This window comes from Rhamphochromis sp. 'chilingali' (assembly GCF_963969265.1).
Source record: "Rhamphochromis sp. 'chilingali' genome assembly, chromosome: 14".
In the NCBI taxonomy this organism is placed as follows: Eukaryota; Metazoa; Chordata; class Actinopteri; order Cichliformes; family Cichlidae; genus Rhamphochromis; species Rhamphochromis sp. 'chilingali'.
In genome coordinates this window covers 30,787,438-30,808,260 of record NC_137941.1, presented here as the reverse complement: position 1 = coordinate 30,808,260, position 20,823 = coordinate 30,787,438, and the positions used below count along the sequence as shown (strand labels likewise).

Below are 20,823 nucleotides of genomic sequence, written 5' to 3'. Positions count from 1 at the left end.
AAGCAAAGAGGCCCAGACCTCCCTCTCCCCAGCCACCTCCTCCAGCTTATCCGGGGGAATACCAAGGCGTTCCCAGGCAAGCCGAGAGATATAATCTCTCCAGCGTGTCCTGGGTCTGCCCCGGGGCCTCCTACCGGTGGGACATGCCTGGAACACCTCACCCAGGAGGCGCCCAGGGGGCATCCTTATCAGATGCCCGAACCACCTCAGCTGGCTCCTTTCGATGTGGAGCAGCAGCTGCTCTACTCTGAGCCCCTCCCGGATGGCCGAACTTCTCACCCTATCTCTAAGGGAGAGGCCAGCCACCCTTCGGAGGAAGCTCATTTCTGCCGCTTGTATCCGCGATCTTGTTCTTTCGGTCACTACCCACAGCTCGTGGCCATAGGTGAGGGTAGGGACGTAGATCGACCGGTAAATTGAGAGCTTCGCTTTTACACTCAGCTCCCTCTTCACCACGACGGACCGGTGCAGCGTCCGCATTACTGCAGCTGCAGCCCCAATCCGTCTGTCGATCTCCGGCTCCCTTCTCCCATCACTCGAGAACAAGACCCCGAGATACTTGAACTCCTCCACTTGGGGCAGGAACTCATCCCCGACCCGGAGTGGGCACTCCACCCTTTTCCGGCTGAGAACCATGGCCTCAGATTTGGAGGTGCTGATCCTCATTCCCGCTGCTTCACACTCGGCTGCGAACCGTTCCAGTGCGAGCTGGAGGCCCTCACCCGATGAAGCCAACAGAACCACATCATCCGCAAAAATCAGAGATGAGATTCTGAGGCCACCAAAGCGAAAGCCCTCCGCCACTTGGCTGCGCCTAGAAATCCTGTCCATAAAAATTATGAACAGAACCGGAGACAAAGGGCAGCCCTGGCGGAGCCCATCACCCACCGGGAACGAGTCCGACTTATTGCCGGCAATGCGAACCTGCATCTACTTTTAACCAAGCTCCTGCAACGGTTGTATAGGGATCGAATGGCCCGTAGCAATGGGCCAGACACCCCATACTCCCGCAACACCTCCCACAGGACACCCCGAGGGACACGGTCGAATGCCTTCTCCAAGTCCACAAAACACATGTAGACTGGTTGGGCAAACTCCCATGCACCCTCAAGTATCCTCGAGAGGATAAAGAGCTGGTCCAGTGTTCCGCGACCAGGACGAAAACCGCATTGTTCCTCCTGTATCCGAGGTTCGACTAGCGGACGAACTCTCCTTTCCAGCACCCTGGCATAGACTTTCCCAGGGAGGCTGAGGAGTGTGATCCCCCTGTAGTTGGAACACACCCTCCGATCCCCCTTCTTAAAGATGGGGACCACCACCCCGGTCTGCCAGTCCACGGGTACTGCCCCTGATCTCCACGCAACATTGCAGAGGCGTGTCAACCAGGACAGCCCTACAACGTCCAGAGCCTTCAGGAACTCGGGGCGGACCTCATCAACACCAGGGGCTCTGCCACCAAGGAGTTGTTTAATAATCAGTTTAACTTAACTAGAGGCAAATTTTGCCTTTGTTGTACCTATCAATAAATACACATTTAATAAACAATAAGTGTTTGCTTCCAAAGTTTGAAAGTGACAGTAATTTTATTGTAACAGTGATCATTAAAGATCGATCATGTTTAAGAGTTTGTGTGTGAGAGAGGCTTTTATTGGATGATTGAGCTGAGACTGGTGGCTCTACATTTCCTTACAGGTACCCACAAATATTCCACTGTTGATAACCACTTATTTATCTACAGTTAGTGTTTATCAATCTCTGAGCCATAGCTAAGCCTCGCCAATAATATGCTATAAATCATAAAACTGAACTGTGCATTTTAAAGTGCATTTAATTAATTCAATACTTAATTGTCCCATGAGGGGAAATTGGATTAGCATTGATACAATTAGAAAAATGCTAAGACCAATAAAATATGCTTAGTTTGTCTATCAGTCCCTCCTACACATTGTCTGGGCCAATAGAAACCCTGGTATGACGGTAACACATTATATCATGTTATAACGACTTTGCTCACTTCCCCTCACGGTTCGCTGAGCCTGCTGTTACATAGCGTGGCTTATTAGCCAGCTAGATATCAGGTGAGACATGAAAATATTTCAGTTACATTGTGAAGTGACACTAAGCCGCAGCCAGCTAAATCCCTGTTAGGATTATGAGGTCATTGGAAAGTTTTCTTTCCTGCAAGTGCTCCTCAGTCCCAAAAGGTTTCAAATTCCTGCTATAGATGACTGGACAGCAACATTTTATAGCTTCATGGAAAATGATGACTGAAGTGAAAATACAGTGAAATCACTCACTTCTTTTTAAATTTTATTTTCCTATATTCTATTATATTGTATTGTTGCTGCTGTTTGTACTACTGTAAGGTGACCTTGACGGTCTTAAAAGTGTCTATAAACAAAATGTTTCATCATCATCATTATTACTATTATTATTATTATTAATATTATTACTTTGCAACAAAAAAAAAATCACCATTTAAGGATGTTGCTGCTCAAAACTACTTTGATCTACCTGAAGTTTCATATTAATTACACTGCTCTCACATAACTCCCTATAATCAATAACACTGCTAAGGCAACAAGGTCAAATAGCAGCAAATTAATGTGGCCTGGCCATAAAAATCACGATGCAGACACTCAAGGAGCAGCATGCAAGTGTGAGCAGGAAACAAACTCTGCTCATATATGCAGACTGATCTACACTGAAGGCACAGAAATACACATGCGCAGAAAAAGTTGTTATTTTAAACATTTTATTTCGCAGGAAGGTAAAGAAAGGCTCATTTCCTGACTCATGCATGCACATAAGCAAACATAAAACATCCATCATCACCTGCCTAGTCCTCCAGCTTGCCAGTTGACTATCCATCTGTTAATGCATTCATTCATCCATCAATCAATCTGCCCACCCTCCATCTTCAAACCATTTATTTCTCCCTGCTTTTGGCTCATAGTCTCTGCACTTACAAGTGCATCAGTCTGACTGCCAAGCCACCTATCCATCCATTAATGAGCCTCTCCATTTATCTATCTGTCCCTGAGTGCTCTTCATTTGTTTTGTCAAGTAAAACTAATAAAATGGAGACTTAAGAGTGGCACCATCACCTCATCTGTTTCTCTTTTTTCCCCAGTTTCTCCATCTTACTTTGGGTGCTGTAAAACTGAACAGGCTGAATATGGCACTCTCTTACCATGGCAACTATACCTAGGACAAAAAAACCTCAAACACTATATATTCAATTTGAAACAGATTTCATCTTTTCATTTCCTCTCACTGAACTAAAGAGCAAACCCCAAGCAGATTGTCATATCTGATCTTCAGGCAAAAACTATGGTGCTCCATAAAAAAAGTGTGCACACTGAAAGGGTATATTTTAAAAACCACAATGCTTTAATATTCTGTTGGAATTCCTAGATAACAAACACCAGACCCATATATAACCACATATCAGTCAACTAGCATCTAAGTCTCTGATGTGAAAGACATGCTTAAAAAATGAATGAACAGATAAATAAACAAAGAGAAATATTTAGTAGCCCCTATGAAAGATTGGACAATAAACTGAAATACTCTTAAGTACTGTTAGGGGTCAACGAGCATACATTCAGGGCTCTGTGTGTGTGTGGGTGTGTATATGTTTAGACATCTTTGTGAGGGCAGAAAATTTGCACACTACTATACTTGTGGGGACCAAATGTTGTTTTAGTGTCAGGGTTAAAATTGGGTTTAGGCTGAGGATTAGGATTAGGCATTCATTTTTGATGGCTAGGGTAAGCGGCTAGGGAAAGCGTTATGTCAATGAGATGTCCTCACTAAGATATGAAAAGGAGTGTGTGTGTGTGTGTGTGTGTGTGTGTGTGTGTGTGTGTGTGTGTGTGTGTGTGTGTGTGTGTGTGTGTGTGTGTGTGTGTGTGTGTGTGTGTGTGTGTTTTAACCAGCATTACATTTACAATCTGCAGAGTTACTGATTATATTATATACAAAAGTTTCATTTACTACAACACTCTGTTGGCCTTCTGTCCAGCTAAAAAACACTTCTCCTTACTGCTTGCTTATATAAAGGAAAAAAGCAACAGAAAACGGTCCAGTGACGCACTTTGTGTCCAAACCCACATTTGAGTTAGCATTTACCTTGCCTCAATACAACAGCAATCATTCTTTCTATTATTATTTGTGTTTTCCAATGTATAATTCAAAACTTGATGTACCCCTGACTAATGCTTGCTGTCTCTGCAGATCATTTTTTCAGCAGAGATATAATTAAAGAAATGACTGCTTTCAGAGAAAGAATAGTTTGCCACTGCATGCCTAACTTTACTTCAAGAGTTCTTCATTTCCGCTGGCTGACTGCCGAGTGTAATCGATATACTGGGAATACTACATTCCCCTTATTCCATTTTCTTCTACTCCATTCAATTTGTTCTCATTAAACAAGATCCATTATGCTTTTCATCTTTTCTTCACTTAGTGATAATCTGTTCTCATTCTCTGCATTGCTCTCCTGATTCCATGATCATTTCAAGCTCACAAGAACATCGACACTTCCCAAATGCAGCAATGCAGGAACTCGAGCATTAAATCATATTTAATGCTTAAAAGAAATGCTTCATTACAACACTGGAAAAGCCATTTCACCCCAACAAATGGAACACTGAAATGTATGAACAGTTCAGCAAATGCAGGATTTAAGCTAATGTCTAATCATGAAAAAGTAAAACATCAAAAAAGTCATAAATTAATGCTAACAACTACAATGCTTTAATGAGAGCCCTGGAGCTATGCGATAATGTAACACAAATACATGTACTTACGCTGGCCCCAGCGGCCCGTCCGGGGGTTCAGGTAGTTTGGGTAGAGCCCGTTGGGTCGGTCCATTTTGGCTAGTAGCTTTCGGATGTGCATCACCTGAGAGGAACACCAGTCGGATCGGTTTTAATCCAAACAGGAAATGTTCTCCTTTTTAATCTAAATATTTCAGCACTTCTATTTTGAATGTGGTTTCTCTTATTTAAGATAAAAGGCTATATTTTTTTTCTCAAAAAACTGTTGGCATTTTCTAGACCGTTATCCGCAGTTAAATAACAAATCAGCACGCCAGCATGAAAATTAGGACATATAGTGTACATTCATACTATTACCTTCTGATAGTAGGCTGGGTTTCCTGTCAGGTAGGTGAGGTGAACAAACTCCATGTGGAGGGTCCCAAACTCAGCCAGGATGCTACTGCCTGCTGACGCCCAACCCCAGTTACGGCCGACCCCACTGAAGAAAACAAGAACAAACAAGAACAAAGAAATGACACTTGGTCATGGTGGCAAAGGGTTAGGTTTCAACTTAAACCAATGATGGATGGACAGTTTGAATAAGGATTTACGTGTCAGTTTTTAGGGTAAGGATTTTCAGATACCTGCCTTATTCACATTATCAGAGCCCAACAAGGCTAGCCAGGCCTTCATTCTTATCATCATCATGGTTTCCTCTAATGTTTCTTATCTTGGATCTATCAAGGAATTTGTATAACCAAGACATATGCTAACCATTTCCCTACTGTTGCCTTTAACAATGCGAAAAAAAGACAAACACATTTGTCATGACCAGGACTGCACCACATCATATCATCAATGGCAACACCAGATTAAATTAAACATGATATAAAAGTATCATGTTGTGATATCACAGATAAATGCCACACATTTTAATTCCACGCTGTGCACACAAGACGAAACTCCCAGGAACATGTGAGAGCAAGAGCCACATTTCAGCCTCTGTTAAGGATTTAGTATTTAAAAAGGAAGCTACTTAAACTATCTCCAACATAATACGTAAGAAAACAGTTTCTTCTAAAGGTGAAAACAACTTATTTTACTACTTGAGGCAAAAACACAGTCAAGCACAACCACACTGTGAAGGCATGCATAATACCAGCAGCTGCAATAAACGTTAGCAAATGACTCCGCTCATCCTTGGAGCTCTCGCTAGCTGCACTCCATAAGACAGGAAGAGCACATGGTTCATGGAAATTACCTGTACTGATGCGGTTACACTGAAGTAAAGAAGGGTTTAAAGATACAACATGCCAGAAAAAACATTTTCATTTTCAATTTTATTATGTTGCAACCTTTTTAAAAGCTACAAGGTTACATTACTTTTGTCACTGTTAAACTAAAGTGTTAATCAGTCATGTTGCACTTTTACTTAAAATTAGAAACCATGCAAACTAACTTTAAGAAAGTTTGATACTATTTTAAGTCTTTTAAATGCAGGTGTATTTCAGACTTTTTTAAGGACCTGTGTCAAGTTTAATAGGAACCTAATAAAAATTTAACAGGAATGCAAAAGAAATAAACTTTTTTAATGGCATGTTTTAAATTTTTCATCTTCATAACAACCATATAAATGTGCTAATATGGTATATAATCAATTTAAATATCTTTTGGTCTAGAGAAACACAGCAGAGCTTCAGGCTGTTCATATGCTCTGAAGTAAGAGTTGCAGCCAGTAAAACATCATCTTCAGCTTTACATGACAGGATGCAACATTAATAGGCTGTGACTTGTGTGTTTGTGTGTAAAGCACCTTATATAAACAGGTTTGTCACTTATTGTTTTTTCTGGTTTAAATTCCTCTGTGTACAGTTGTTCCCAAGGGTATTTGTGGTGCGTGTGACTGTGTAGCTATGGATGGTGATCTGTGTACACGTACACATACACACACACATAATAACTGAATATGTAGCGACCAGCAATGATGTAATTTGATTTCATTGTTTCATGCTGAATAAGAAAATGTAAACTAATAATACAGAGGGCAGGCTAGGACAGGAGAGAGCGTACACATGAGGCATAAAACTGCACAAAGTTTCTCATTCTGTGCATGGGTGAAATGAAAGGGAGGAGGAAAGAAAACGAGAATAGAAAACACTAACAAGAACAGAAAGAGATGAATGTTAGAGTAAGATTATACATCAGGCAAGCAGAGCACTGTTAGAACCTGCATTACAAACAGGATGGCTACATGTTTCTAAAAGTTGAATTTAACACTGGTTCTGGATTTTTTTGCAGCTTTTTATAAAACTAATTTGCACAACTTCCAAAAAATTCCCTCAACACTTGGGCTTGGCTTTATTGAGATGCACACACACACACACACACACACACACACACACACACACACCCTTTCTGAGTTTGGGAGACCTAAAAAGAAAAGTCAAAGCCAACTTTTAAATACATTAAAAGCAATGATTTTACTTGTGAGGTCCAAGCAGCAAAACTGTGAATGTGTTTCTACCTTTTATTAACTCTTTCAGTGGATTCAACAGCACCTTAAAAATGTGTATGTTGGTAAGCAAGATGGCGCCGCGTATGGATGCCCTGGTGCTTCAGTGCGTTACTTCTGTTTTGTTTTTGTGCATAACTTCTGTGTCTGGGCACTCCTCTGGATATTCTTACACCAGAGAAGAGCTTCTTAACTACAGGACTACAACACCTGTGGCTTTACTTCCAATATTTGTCGCATCTGCGGCAGATTTACTGCAGACTGTGATCAGGAAAGTGAGACGCCGAAAGAGAGGTAAGCGAGCCGGCGCACTCGTGCGTCTGAGGAGACGCGGACTGCGAACTGCTCTTCCTGGGATCTTCCTTTCCAACGTACGCTCACTCAGGAATAAGATAGACGAGCTGGCCCTGATGAGAAGCATGAACAGAGACTTTGCCTCCTCCTGTGTCTTATGTTTTACGGAGTCGTGGCTCAGTGAGGACATCCCGGACTGCGCGCTCAAGCTGGAGGGCTTTCATCTGCTGCGCGCGGACCGGCAGGCCGCTCTCTCCGGTAAAACCAAAGGTGGAGGTGTCTGCTTCTACATTAATAGTGGCTGGTGCACAGATGTAACAGTGATTGCTCAGCACTGCTCTCCCTCTCTGGAATACCTTTTCATTCACTGCAAACCGTTTTATTCTCCGCGGGAGTTTGCTTCATTCATCCTGGCCGCTGTTTACATCCCGCCAGATCCGGATGTGCAGGCAGCTCAGTGCGCACTCGCGGAGCAGATACTGCACATGGAGCGGACATACCCGGACTCTCTCATCATTGCTCTTGGGGACTTTAACAAAGCCAATCTGAGCCATGAGCTTCCCAAATACAAGCAGTATATTAAATGCCCGACCAGAGAGGAGAGGACATTAGACCACTGTTACAGCACGATCAGCGGGGCCTATCGCGCGGTGCCCCGCGCTTCACTCGGACTTTCTGACCACGTCATGATCCACCTGATCCCCGCGTACAGACAGAGGCTGAAGCTCTCCAAACCTGTCGTGAGGACTAAAAAACTGTGGAGCAACGAGGCTGTGGAGGAGCTTCGCACGTGTTTGGAGTCTACAGACTGGGACACAATGAAGGCTGCTTCTAACAGCTTGGACGAGTTTACGGACACTGTCACCTCCTATATCCACTTCTGTGAGGACAGCATTGTGCCATCACGCACCAGGGTGAGTTATAACAATGACAAACCCTGGTTTACTCCTAAACTCAAAAAGCTGTGGCTGGAAAAGAGAAAGGCGTTCAGAAGCGGAGACAGGGACTGCTACAGAGAGGCCAAGTACAGGTTCACTAAAGAAGTGGACATTGCTAAACATCAGCACTCTGAGAAGATGCAGCAGCAGATCTCAGAGAATGACTCGGCCTCTGTGTGGAAAGGTTTTAGGAATATCACCAACTACAAGCCTAAAACCCCCCACTCCACTGATGACTTGCTCTTGGCCAACACCCTCAACGACTTTTACTGCCGTTTTGACGAGCCATCAGGCAGCCTTCACACCTCCAACGACCCCAACAATAGAGACACTTTGGACACTCCTTCCCCCACCTCTCCCCCCTCCATAGAGTCATCACCACCTTCAAACACTTCACCTACAACACCCCCCTCCTCACCCCACACAAAGGAGGATTTCACACCACCTCCTCCCACCACAACTCTTCATATTCATGAAGCTGCCTGCTTCATTCCCCTTATTCCATTTTCTTCTACTCCATTCAATTTGTTCTCATTAAACAAGATCCATTATGCTTTTCATCTTTTCTTCACTTAGTGATAATCTGTTCTCATTCTCTTCATTGCTCTCCTGATTCCATGATCATTTCAAGCTCACAAGAACATCGACACTTCCCAAATGCAGCAATGCCATAATCCCTGTCCCCAAGAAACCTAGGATCACTGGACTAAATGACTACAGACCTGTGGCTCTGACATCTGTGGTCATGAAGTCATTTGAGCGCCTGGTTCTCTCCTATCTCAAGACCCTCACGGCCCCCCTCCTGGACCCCCTGCAGTTTGCATACAGAACCAACAGGTCTGTAGATGACACCATCAACATGGCTCTACACTTCATCCTGCAGCATCTGGACTCCCCAGGAACCTACGCCAGGATCCTGTTTGTGGACTTCAGCTCTGCCTTGAACGTCTGGTGTCCTGGTGCAGCCACAACAACCTGGTGCTGAATGCCCAGAAGACAGTGGAGATTATTGTGGACTTCAGGAAGCACACAGCCCCACTCCCCCCATCATCCTGACTGACACCCCCATCACCTCTGTGGACTCATTCCGCTTCCTGGGTACCACCATCACCCAGGACCTGAAGTGGGAGCCCACCATCACCTCCGTCATTAAGAAAGCCCAGCAGAGGATGTACTTCCTGAGGCAGCTGAAGAAATTCAACCTGCCAACACGGACGATGATGCAGTTCTACACTGCAATCATCGAGTCCATCCTCACCTCCTCCATCACCGTGTAGTACGCTGGAGCCACTATCAGGGACACACAGAGACTGCAGCGTGTTGTGCGCTCTGCTGAGAAGGTGATTGGCTGCAGACTCCCATCTCTGCAGGACCTGTACACCTCCAGGACACCTCCAGGACACTGGGGCGTGCAGCTCGGATCTCAGCTGACCCTTCTCACCCTGGACACAGTCTGTTTGACCTGCTCCCCTCAGGCAGGAGGCTCCGGTCCATTCGCACCAGAACCTCTCGCCATAAGAACGGTTCCTTCCCCTCTGCTGTTGGACACATGAACAATAACCGTATGACTGTTCCCACCACTAACACATGACCCTACGCTGTGTTCACTGCAGCATTCCATGTTCGGCACTGATCACCACCTGCACTCATGTATATATCTATCTACTTAGCACTTTTAATTCTTATTCTTATTTTTATTTTCATGTCTATTTTAGCGTAATTTATGACAGTATGTTTGCACTGAAGGACCGTAGCAATTTCCTAATGTTGTAAACCTGCTCAACATTTGGCAATAAAACCCTTTCTGATTCTGATTCTGATAAAACACTGCACTAAATACTCAGTGTCAGATGGTATTTTTTCTACTCTTACATCTGTATGATATCGCTCACAGGGGATATTGCTAATACAGTTAACATAGACACACAGCTCTGGCTGTGTGCACTGTCTACCTGCTGGTCAAACCTTCTGTCTGCAAGGAACTGTAAATCACAGCAAAGCTGACCTAAACCGAGAGACAGGGAGACTAAAAAGTCTAGTGTATAACCATTATGTATAAACCATTTCAGGTGGCTACATCATGAAGCTCACTGAGAGAAGGCCAAGGGTTTGCAGCGCTGTCAAAGCAAAGGGTGGCTACTTTCAGGAATCAAAAATGTAATGTAATTGAGAGTTATTTATCAATTTATCAAGGTTTAAATTAATAATAATAATAATTATAATAATACATTTTATTTGAGGGCACCTTTCTAAAACCCAAGGTCACCTTACAAAGAGAAAAATATATCAATAAAACATAAGATTAAATTAAATGGTTTCCCTGGATTTTAAGTGTTCAATCGGGTGCTCAATAGGGAAGGCGAGAAGTTTATTATTAGCCTGCTTTATCCATTCCAGAACCAGTGCGTGCTAATGCTTGTTTGGGATTATTGTCCTATCAGAACACCCTCTCAGCTGAAGGTGACAAACTGGCTTCCCTCTGAACTTTGACGTTGGTGTTCAAGGTCATGACAGGCTTGAGTCTTCATAGCTTCTAGGTTGTTCCTTGAACATCTTAACTAATTTCCTCTGATCTGAGGGTGAAAGTCTGGCTCTTCTTTCAGACAAAGTGGTGACACATCTAAGTAACACGTACTTAGTTGTTTGAACTGATGCTCAGTGTCTGTAGTTGTTTACAAATTACTCCATCAAGCTTCTGGAGTGGTGTTTCTAAAGCCCCAAACTCAACCATATTGAAAATGTTTGGACTACGCTTAAATGACGGGTCAGTGCCAAGACACCAACCATTGAACTCCACCCATTCTGCCAAGAAGAGTGTCAAATATCCAGACAGAATTATGCCACAAACTTGTTGATGGCTATCTGGTCAAGATTCAACTTCCAGAGTGGTTTTTAACCAGATATTAGTGAGGTTACATGTATCAATTAGAGATAATCCAAAACGAACTCAAATGTATGTGCTTTATTCTTGTTTTTTAAATTCATTAGAGATGTATGCTGCCCTAGAAAAAGAACACTTCAAAGTAATCAATAAAACACGTGACCATGACATTCGTGCTCGTGATGAGTGGATGTAAACTTCCAACCACAACTCTAGTTAAGTAAAGCAAACTTATATCTGTAAACTCTTCATTAGTATTCTGGTGAAATCTGTTAAATCTTGTGTAGTCTCAAAAGAAAACTGGCATTTCTGACCGTGTGGAATTTATTTCATACTCATTTCAGCATTTAAGAGAACCTAACAGATGATGGGATGGTTTTTAGTGGTAGTGTCACTAACCTCTTAAGGTTGACCATGGCCCAGGGGATACCAGTGGGGGTGTTGAAGGCAGGAAGCAGCTTCTCAGCTAGCTGGACTGCCTTCAGTTTGAAAACCTAGAGAGTGTGAGAGAAAGGGTTCACGTTAAACATATACACTTCATTCATTTGCCCGGCTAAATGTTCGACTCAAAAACCTGACAAACACAAGCATAAAACAACTGCCAACGACCAAACAAATGCAGAATGTTGGATACTGGGAGAGACATGAGTGCTAAATGACGGCCACAGAGCTGAGCAGATTTTTGGAGAATACAGAAATCTTAATATATGCAAAACCTCCCTTCAAACTGTGCTGCAGTTTGAGAGAAATACCGATATCTCTAGGGAGAAAACCTTGCAGGGCATAGGACACAGTCTAGATTTCTATTATCATGACTGGCGTCTAATTTCTACAGACTGATGCAGAGAAATGGACATGTGTTCGTTTGGAAATTACACAAGTTCTGCTGCTAGTTTGACAGATGAAGGCTCAGAAGCCCTTGCTGCAGCGCTTGTTCTTTTCTCAGCTTGTCAATCAAAGAGATAAAAGGAAACTAAGGTTATTCTACTGCTGAACTAACTGAATACCAGTAAATGCTGAAAGCTGAAAATGCCACTGTGGATGTTGTGAGTCAGCTCAGCAGCGACTGAGACGACAACATCTACTGAAAAGACCTTTTTCCAGCAGCAGGCGTTTACTTTCATCTGCGGTCAGTTGACATTCTAATAAACTATCTTACACATTTTACATCATATTTGAATAGAACAGAAAGAAGATGGCTTTTGTTTCCATTCTAAATTGCACAGGACCTTTATTTTGCTTTTGTTTCTGTTTGATGTCAGTGAGATGGGATATTCTTAATATGGTCATCTAAAGGACACAGATCCAGCTGTGAGAACAGAAGCACACCTGCAGAACGGGTGGGTGGTTGTGGTGGGAGTGTGGGGGGGAAAGTGGTGTAGTGTTGCAGGAATGCCAGTGAATGCCGATGTTATGGCCTTTCAATAGTCAAAGTAAAGAGTGAAAGCGATTTATTTTTTACTCTAATTTTCTCTTTTATGCAATTAAAATAGTACAATTACAAATCCTCTTTGGGGGTTGCGTCAGTAAGGGTATTCAGTGTAAAACTCTGCTAAATCAAACATGCAACCCACTGAGGTGACCTCCTGTGGCAGGGAGGAGCCAAATGTAGCCTCTTTATATATTTTATTATAAGAGTCATAATAAATTTAATCTGCCTTGCAATAGTTTTACATCATGTTGTATGTCCACATATAACTGACACTAGGAAGACAGACATGTTTTGGTGTGCACGGCTTTATGCACACAAGTTCAATCTCGTGTCCTGCCTGATTTTTAAGCTACTTTTAAAAAATTTTTCCAACAGCCATTTTTGTAAGGCAACATTAAACATGGATGTAGCTTCTGGGTTGAAAAAATTAAGCCAATGCATAAGTGCCTAAAAACCTGCATTCTATCTGAAAACCACCACATGTCAATAACAGTTATTACCAACCCCCAGTGGTTGGTAATAACTCTAATAAACATTAACACAAGAGAAGAAGACACCCTACAATGAGTTAAAACATGAACTTGTTACTTATTACTGCTTCAAAATCTTATTTGGTTTTCATATCTACCCATTTTCAGTGATATCTACTTTAATAGCAGGAAATTAACTAGGCTTATAATTCCTTTGTCTCTCTCTTTTCCATATTTTTTAAGAAACCTATATCTGACAACTGCATAATAAAACGCGAAATTCTGTTTTTGGCGTGCCACCCCAATATTTTAGTGCCCCCCCATATGGGAACCCCTAAGAAATCATTCTTAAATAATTCTCTCCCTCAGACACTAAGACAGGCTTCGGTCTCATTACTGCATAAAGAAGGAAAGGATCCTACCTGTTGTGGCTCCTATCGACCAATAAGCCTTCTTAATGTAGACTTTAAAATCTTATCCAAACTGCTAGCAACCCGTTTGGAAAGAGTTCTCCCTTCTATTATATCAGACGAACAGACAGGCTTTATTAAAGGAAGACATTCCTTATTTAATATACGGTCCCTTCTTAATATAATATACTCCAAAAATCATAGCACTGTCCCTGAGGTGGTGATCTCACTGGATGCTGAAAAAGCATTCGATCGAGTGGAATGGGGGTATCTTTTTGCAGTCTTGAGGAAATTTGGTTTTGGTGACAGTTTTATATCTTGGATTCATCTTTTATATACTACGCCACTGGCATCTGTTTGCACTAATGATGTGAATTCTGAGTATTTTACTCTATCACGTGGTACACGTCAAGGTTGCCCACTCTCACCTTTACTTTTCACTTTAGCAATAGAGCCTCTCTCTGTGACTCTCAGAACGTCGCCTCTGTTTCAAGGGGTTATTCGTGGTGGTACGGAATATAGGGTTGCTCTGTATGCAGATGACTTATTACTATATGTTACAAATCCAACAATTCAAGTATTTCCTCTATAATGAAAATACTTCTGAGTTTTGGCTCTTTCTCTGGGTATAAGATTAATATACAAAAAAGTGAATGTTTTCCTATAAACCCAGTTGTAAAAGAGCTTAGACAGACAGATTTTAATTTCCATTTAGCTTCTTCAGGTTTTAGATATCTAGGAGTGCATATTACCAGTTCATTTAAAGCTTTGCGAACAGCAAATCTTAACCCTTTGCTGACCTATGTAAGGTTGGCTTTTCAAAGGTGGGCAAATCTTCCTGTATCACTTCTTGGCAGGATTAATATTATAAAAATGAATATCCTACCTAAATTCCTCTATCTTTTTCAGTGTATCCCATTGTTTCTACCTAAGTCCTTTTTCAAATCTGTGAATCAAAGGATTTCATCATTTATATGGGCAAATAAGACCCCCAGGATTAGTATGTCCTCACTACAACAGGGTAAGCTCAGTGGGGGTCTTGCTCTGCCCAACTTGATGTTTTATTATTGGGCAGCCAACATTCAGAAGTATACCTATTGGCTGCCTGATCCTCAGGCGTCTTGGTGTTGCCTTGAGGCTCAATCATGTTTCTCTTCCTCACTCCCAGCACTATTATTTTCATCCCTTCCCGTTTCCCTGTTACGATTCACAGACAACCCCTGTTCTAATTGGCTCTCTAAAAATATGGTATCAATTCCGGCGTCACGTCAATTCTGTCTCTGCTTCTGCTCTGACCCCAATCTGCAAAAACCACCTCTTCCCCCCGTCCCTGGTGGACTCCTCCTTCCGTATATGGGCAAGAAAAGGTATCAAATGTTTTTATGACTTCTTCAAAGATAACATTTTTCTCAGCTTTAGTGACCTTTGTTCTTTGTATGATTTGCCCTCGTATCATTTGTTCCGCTACTTTCAAATAAGACACTGTGCATCTTCTATCTTGCCAGAGTTTCCAAATCAGCCTCTCAAGCCTTGGTGGGAAGACTTATTCCAGTTGAAGCCTCACAGTAAGGCTCTAATATCACAAATATATACTTTAATTACGGCATCGGGCAATTACTCAACCAAGAAAATTGCCTCGAGTTGGGAACAGGAACTGGGTCTTCAGTTTGTTGAAGGTTACTGGGACAAAGTAATTGACAGAATTCATTCTTCAGCCTCATGTGCAAGACTCTCCCTTATTCAGTTTAAGACGGTATACAGATTACACTTCTCAACATCTAGATTATCTAAAACAGGGGTGCCCAATCCCGGTCCTCGAGAGCTACCGTCCTGCAGCTTTTAGATGCATCCCTACTCCAACACAGCTGAATCAAATGGTTTGGTTACCTCTTCAGCATGCCATCATGTTTGGCAAAGGCCTGATAACAAGCCATTCATTTGATTCAGCTGTGTTGGAGTAGGGATGCATCTAAAAGCTGCAGGATAGTAGCTCTCGAGGACTGGGATTGGGCAGCCCTGATCTAAAATATACCCCAGCATTCCTGACCTGTGCAACAGATGCAACACCTCCCCCTGTGATTTAACTCATATGTTTTTTGCCTGCCCGTCACTTCAATTATACTGGACTTTTTACTCTGAAGTGCTCTCTCATGTTTTGAGCGTTACTCTCAAACCATGTCCACTAGTTGCCATTTTTGGTGTTTCTGAGGACGCCACCCTGAACCTTAGTCGTAAGCAACTGGATATTATCGCTTTCACTTCACTGCTGGCACGGCGTCGCATTTTGCTGTCTTGGAAAGCTTCTCACCCTCCAGCCCGATCACTTTGGCTGGAAGATGTTATGTTCTTTTTAAAAATGGAGAAAATAAAATTTAGACTCAGAGGAAATGTTAATAAGTTCTCACAGATGTGGCAGCCTTTTATCATTTACTTTAATTCGTTGAAAACACTTACAACAGACTGAACTTTTGTACCACAGGGTTCCCTTTTGTTATGGTTTTGGGAGGGAGTTGATTTTTTAAATAATTTTTTGTTTTTTGTTTGTTTTTTGTTGTTTTCTGTGCGTGGGTTGTTGTTTTTTCTTCCTTTTTTCTTTTTTCTTGTTATCATCCGAATTTTAAAGGCATAATTTGTTTTGATATATGTCTTTATATCCGTTGGTACTTTCTGCATTGGGCCTGATATGTCAAATTACATGTGCAAAACTTTATAAATAAAGAGGAAAAAAAAGAAAAGAAATAATTCTTGAGGCGACACTGATCATGTCTGCTTTTTGCAACCAAGATGGCGACTGTGGAAACGCTCATCTCCAGGCTTCAAACGGAGCCTTGAGAAACCAGTGAGTGATCATGCTACCTACATCCATGTCTTATAGAGTCTATGGCCAAAATCTTGGCTGCGTGTAAGGAAGACACATTTGAAGAGTCAGGAGACACAGGTTAAATTAATATAGAAGAAAACAAACAAAGTGGACAATATTGTAGAGCTTATGGTCTGAGTTGAAAAGATACAGTAAATGTAAGGACTTAATACAATATTATATTTTCAGTTGATATGCCCACTACTTATGGTAAGCTACATTAAAAATGCTGTATAACAAAAATGAACTGTTGTGCTTTGTTCTTCTTTTTTTTTTTAACCTCATATTGTACATTGTGGAGGGTTGTTAATAGCATCTGCATGGTTACAGTCTTATACGAAAACTATCATTCACTGTTACATGCCATGATAAGTGGCACTGCTGCTGTTCTTTTTCTCTTGTCTTCCAGGTGTAGAGCTTCCACCTACTGGTCCATTCAAATTGAACTGCTACGTATTTATTGGCTGATCTGAGCACAGTAAGCCAATTATACAACATTCAGAATATAAAATCGTGCAAAGTTAAAACAGTTAATCAAAAAAACATGATTATTGAACATGTGTGCTTATAGGAGGTGGAAAAAATATCATCACAGAGTCAATAAATTAATTAATAAATCAATGAAGTTCATGGAGTATTTGCACCAAAGAAATCCTATGAACTTAACAGAAGTTTCCACAATAATCAACAGAAACTGGGAGGTCTGGGTGAGCTGATATGGACCAACTCAAATCTGATCTCACTGCAGCACTTTAGTGAAGTGTTAATGGCAAACATGTTGCCAGTAAAAAGAAAATGGTTCAAGAATGCCAGGCCTGTAAAAAATTTCAATTTCCAGTTTTGCAATGTGTATTTCACTCATGGAGGACAGTTGTGGGACAAATGCCCAAAGAGGCCTTTATATAACTAGTAGACAGCAGTGCCACTGAGAGAAGTGGTTCAGCACAGGGCAGACGGAGGCTGATTCATCAACACAATCTGTCAGGGCTGAACAGTTTTATAGAGAGACCAGATCTATGGAAAATTCCTGCTGTCTCACAAAGTAAGAGGGAGCAATAACACATGCTGGTGTTTGCAGAATACTTAAGCAGCCAGGGGGACACTGTACAGAAGACTTGGAGGTCAAACTGTGGAGTTAAACATGAAACAAATAGAGACAAGGGGAGGGAGAGTGGGAATGACGCCGTCAAGCCGATGCAAAATAGGCCTGCATATGAACAAGATATGAATTGCATGAAAGGAAATGAAGAAAATTTACTCAGAAGGCTGAGAAGGGATGAAAGAGGCAGAGAGGAAAAGAATGATGAAAAAGTAGGCTGGTATAGACGGGACCACACCCAGGACAAGACTATCACATCTCATCTGAGGGCAGATGCTGTCCAACCAGTACTGGTGGGATTTTTATCAAACAGGCTGAATTATCTCAAACCAAACACACACACTACAAAGTAAAGGAGGATGGCTGACAAAATAAACTGAGACCCAGCTGAGCAACACTTATAAATGTGTGCAGATTTAAGATTGTCTCACAGTACAAGTAGCAACTTAAGTACTTAGAGGGGAGTGAGAAACTGTACAACTGAACCATGTTTGTTCTGTGTGTTTGAAAGCTTTCTTCAGAGACGTTGCACACTGTAAATGTGACTTTTACCTTCCACAACAATAAAGACTATTAAGGGCAACTTTGCTATTCTATGCCTCTTCTACACACATTAATATTTTATAGTCATACTGGTTTATTTTTAAAACACCAAATAAAACTATAATTTCAAGCAGGTACACTGTACGCTTTAGGAAACCTATGACACTAGCAGAAAATGATGGCAGTGTTGTTTCACCGTGCACGGTGTGTAAACAGTCGGTTAACTGCTGGGGATCACTTACAGAACTGTGGGCGTATGTGGAGCTGAAAAGCTGTTTCTTCACGCAGTGATAATGGCACGCCTATATTAGCAATTCCTATGGAGAGATTTGCCTTTACCTTCTGCACCCGACTGACTTTTTTTTGTGTCAGGTTGTGAAAGTTGCACTGTGCATGTACTCAGCCGTCATAAACCTTTCCATCTATCCGTGGCCTGTTGGCTGGGTGCACCGAGGCCCTTGACAAACTTTTATTGGCAATCTTGCTGCTGATGCCATCAAGCAGGAACAGGAGCCAAACGACCCACCGGGGAAACAGTCAGCCGCGTTCACAGATAAAATTGGACTCTTTATGATAATCATTTCCCTCCACTGCCTCCATTTACATGCAGAGCTACAAGGAAAAAAAATGTTAAGGAAAAGCAGCCAGAAACCAGATAGGTTTACTTTTCTAACAGACAGCACCAAAGAGAATCAGAGACAGATGTAGTGTTTCTGCTTAATAACTATCCGTACATTTGCCTGACTGATGCATTGCTACACTTAATACATGTAATGTTTGAGCCATTTTACTTGTTTTGAGGCAATTAAGCCTGATTTGAATCAAACTTTGTCAATGACTGCATTATTTAGTGAAAGTCATGTGGACATTTTTGGTACTAAATTTGTAGAAAAGTATGACAAGTGTAGCTTGATTATCCATTTATCACTTACAGTATATGAAAGGTTGTTGTTGTACCATCAGATTACATAAATGGGGCCTGTTTTGCTCTTTCCCAGCTTCATATTTTTAACCTAAGGTTCTCCCAGAGTTAGTAAAAATTATCATACTAAATACTGCATGACTTCCAAACTTCTTGATGTATGCTCAATCATCTAGGTAAGTAAATCTCCAAAAGTTGATTCTGTTCATCTGGATGCAGCGTTTTGTGGGAGAAACGTTTCGTCACTCATCCAGGTGACTTCTTCAGTCTCAGCTGACTGCAGGTTTCCCCAATCTTATAAACAGTACATTTGCATAATGACTGAAACCAGCCCACTGAAGGGACAATGGGCTGGGAGTAGAGCAGGGCGATATGGCCAAAAATATTTATCACGATATATATTTGAAAATTTGCGATAACGATATAACCGACGATATAATTGATGCGAGACAAAATACAACTCCACAACATTACTAGCGCAAAAAGACAACCTTCCATTTATTTTCACTTAAACAAGAAGCTGGTTTTTATGTACATTAAAGCTTTATAAAAATGTAACAGTGCAAATGCAAATTCCTTGCTGAAAGTTTAACCAAAAGGCATTTCCAGTAGAAATGGGCTGACATATCCTGAGCATAACCATGTATAATATCCACTGAAGTTAAAAAGAGGTGCTTTGCAACATTAAACTGCAGTGTGCAGTACGCATTTTTCGGACCATAAGGTACACGGGATTATAAGGCACATTAAGCGAAACAAAGCAGTCAGATAAATCAAACTTTATTAAACTCATTCTTCTTGCTTCCTCCACTTCTGTACCATTGATTCATTAATGTTGAATTCTCTGGCAGCTGCTCTATTCCCATGTTGTTGCAGTATATTAATGACTAACCTCGTATTGTGGATGGATTATCTCAGTTGTTCTCCTGACTGAAGTTTGGTCCGTTTACAGCATCCTGCCATGCGATTGCATTTGTCTCTAACCATGAAGAACCGTCACGTTAACTTTTATAAGTGGAAAAGTGTTAGTGTTCGTCCTCCAGCTTCACTGTTTATGTTATGCTAACATAGCTGTGTCGCTAGCGATCACGTAGCACATCATTATATACCAGCTAGCCCAACTTCAGTAACCCTACAAACGTCACTGCTGTTTAGTTTCCTGTCTTCATTTATGTTGGAAGTGATAGCAGAGCTGCACGTTTGATTTTTTTCAGAAATCTCTCCGCCAGAACGTGCTATATCATGCTTAGGTAACTAGCGAAACTAGCGAGCTAACTTCCGCTAGCTTCCTGCTAACTTCTAACTCCGTTAAATGTAATAACTTTTGTTTTCATGGATGCCTGGAAGTTAAACTTTATAGTTACACCTGGTAAAGCAGCAATGCTGATCGTTTTATTAAAGATGAAAGAATTTAGACAGTTTTTAACTCTAAGTGATGCTGCAGTGTTGTTTGACCTGAAGATACGGAGTTTAGGACCCAGATTACTCCCAGATTTAAGAGCATCTTAGTCCGACAAATATGACAATAACAACGGCCGCTTGCATGTTCTGCAAAAAAATGTGCTTTGTCGTGTATCTGACGGACAAACACCAAACCAGTTCCACATCACTGAAGTTGCACCATTTTTACAAACCAATTCTGGTTCATCTGTTTCACTCAACAATCGGCCATGTGCGTATGAAAACAAAGGCACTG

At 41.6% G+C, this 20,823-nt stretch overlaps 1 protein-coding gene across 1 annotated transcript in view; it reads right to left on the bottom strand.

Annotated features, from left to right (window-relative positions):
- Positions 1 to 20,823, bottom strand: part of man1a2 (mannosidase, alpha, class 1A, member 2) — a 176,831-nt gene that overhangs the window by 22,418 nt on the left and 133,590 nt on the right. Inside the window, exons 7-9 of the mRNA XM_080902403.1 lie at positions 11,791 to 11,885; positions 5,142 to 5,265; positions 4,815 to 4,908 (exon numbers count right to left, since the gene is read on the bottom strand). Of these exons, the coding sequence (XP_080758529.1) occupies positions 4,815 to 4,908; positions 5,142 to 5,265; positions 11,791 to 11,885 (313 nt within the window). The remainder of the gene's footprint in view (positions 1 to 4,814; positions 4,909 to 5,141; positions 5,266 to 11,790; positions 11,886 to 20,823) is intronic.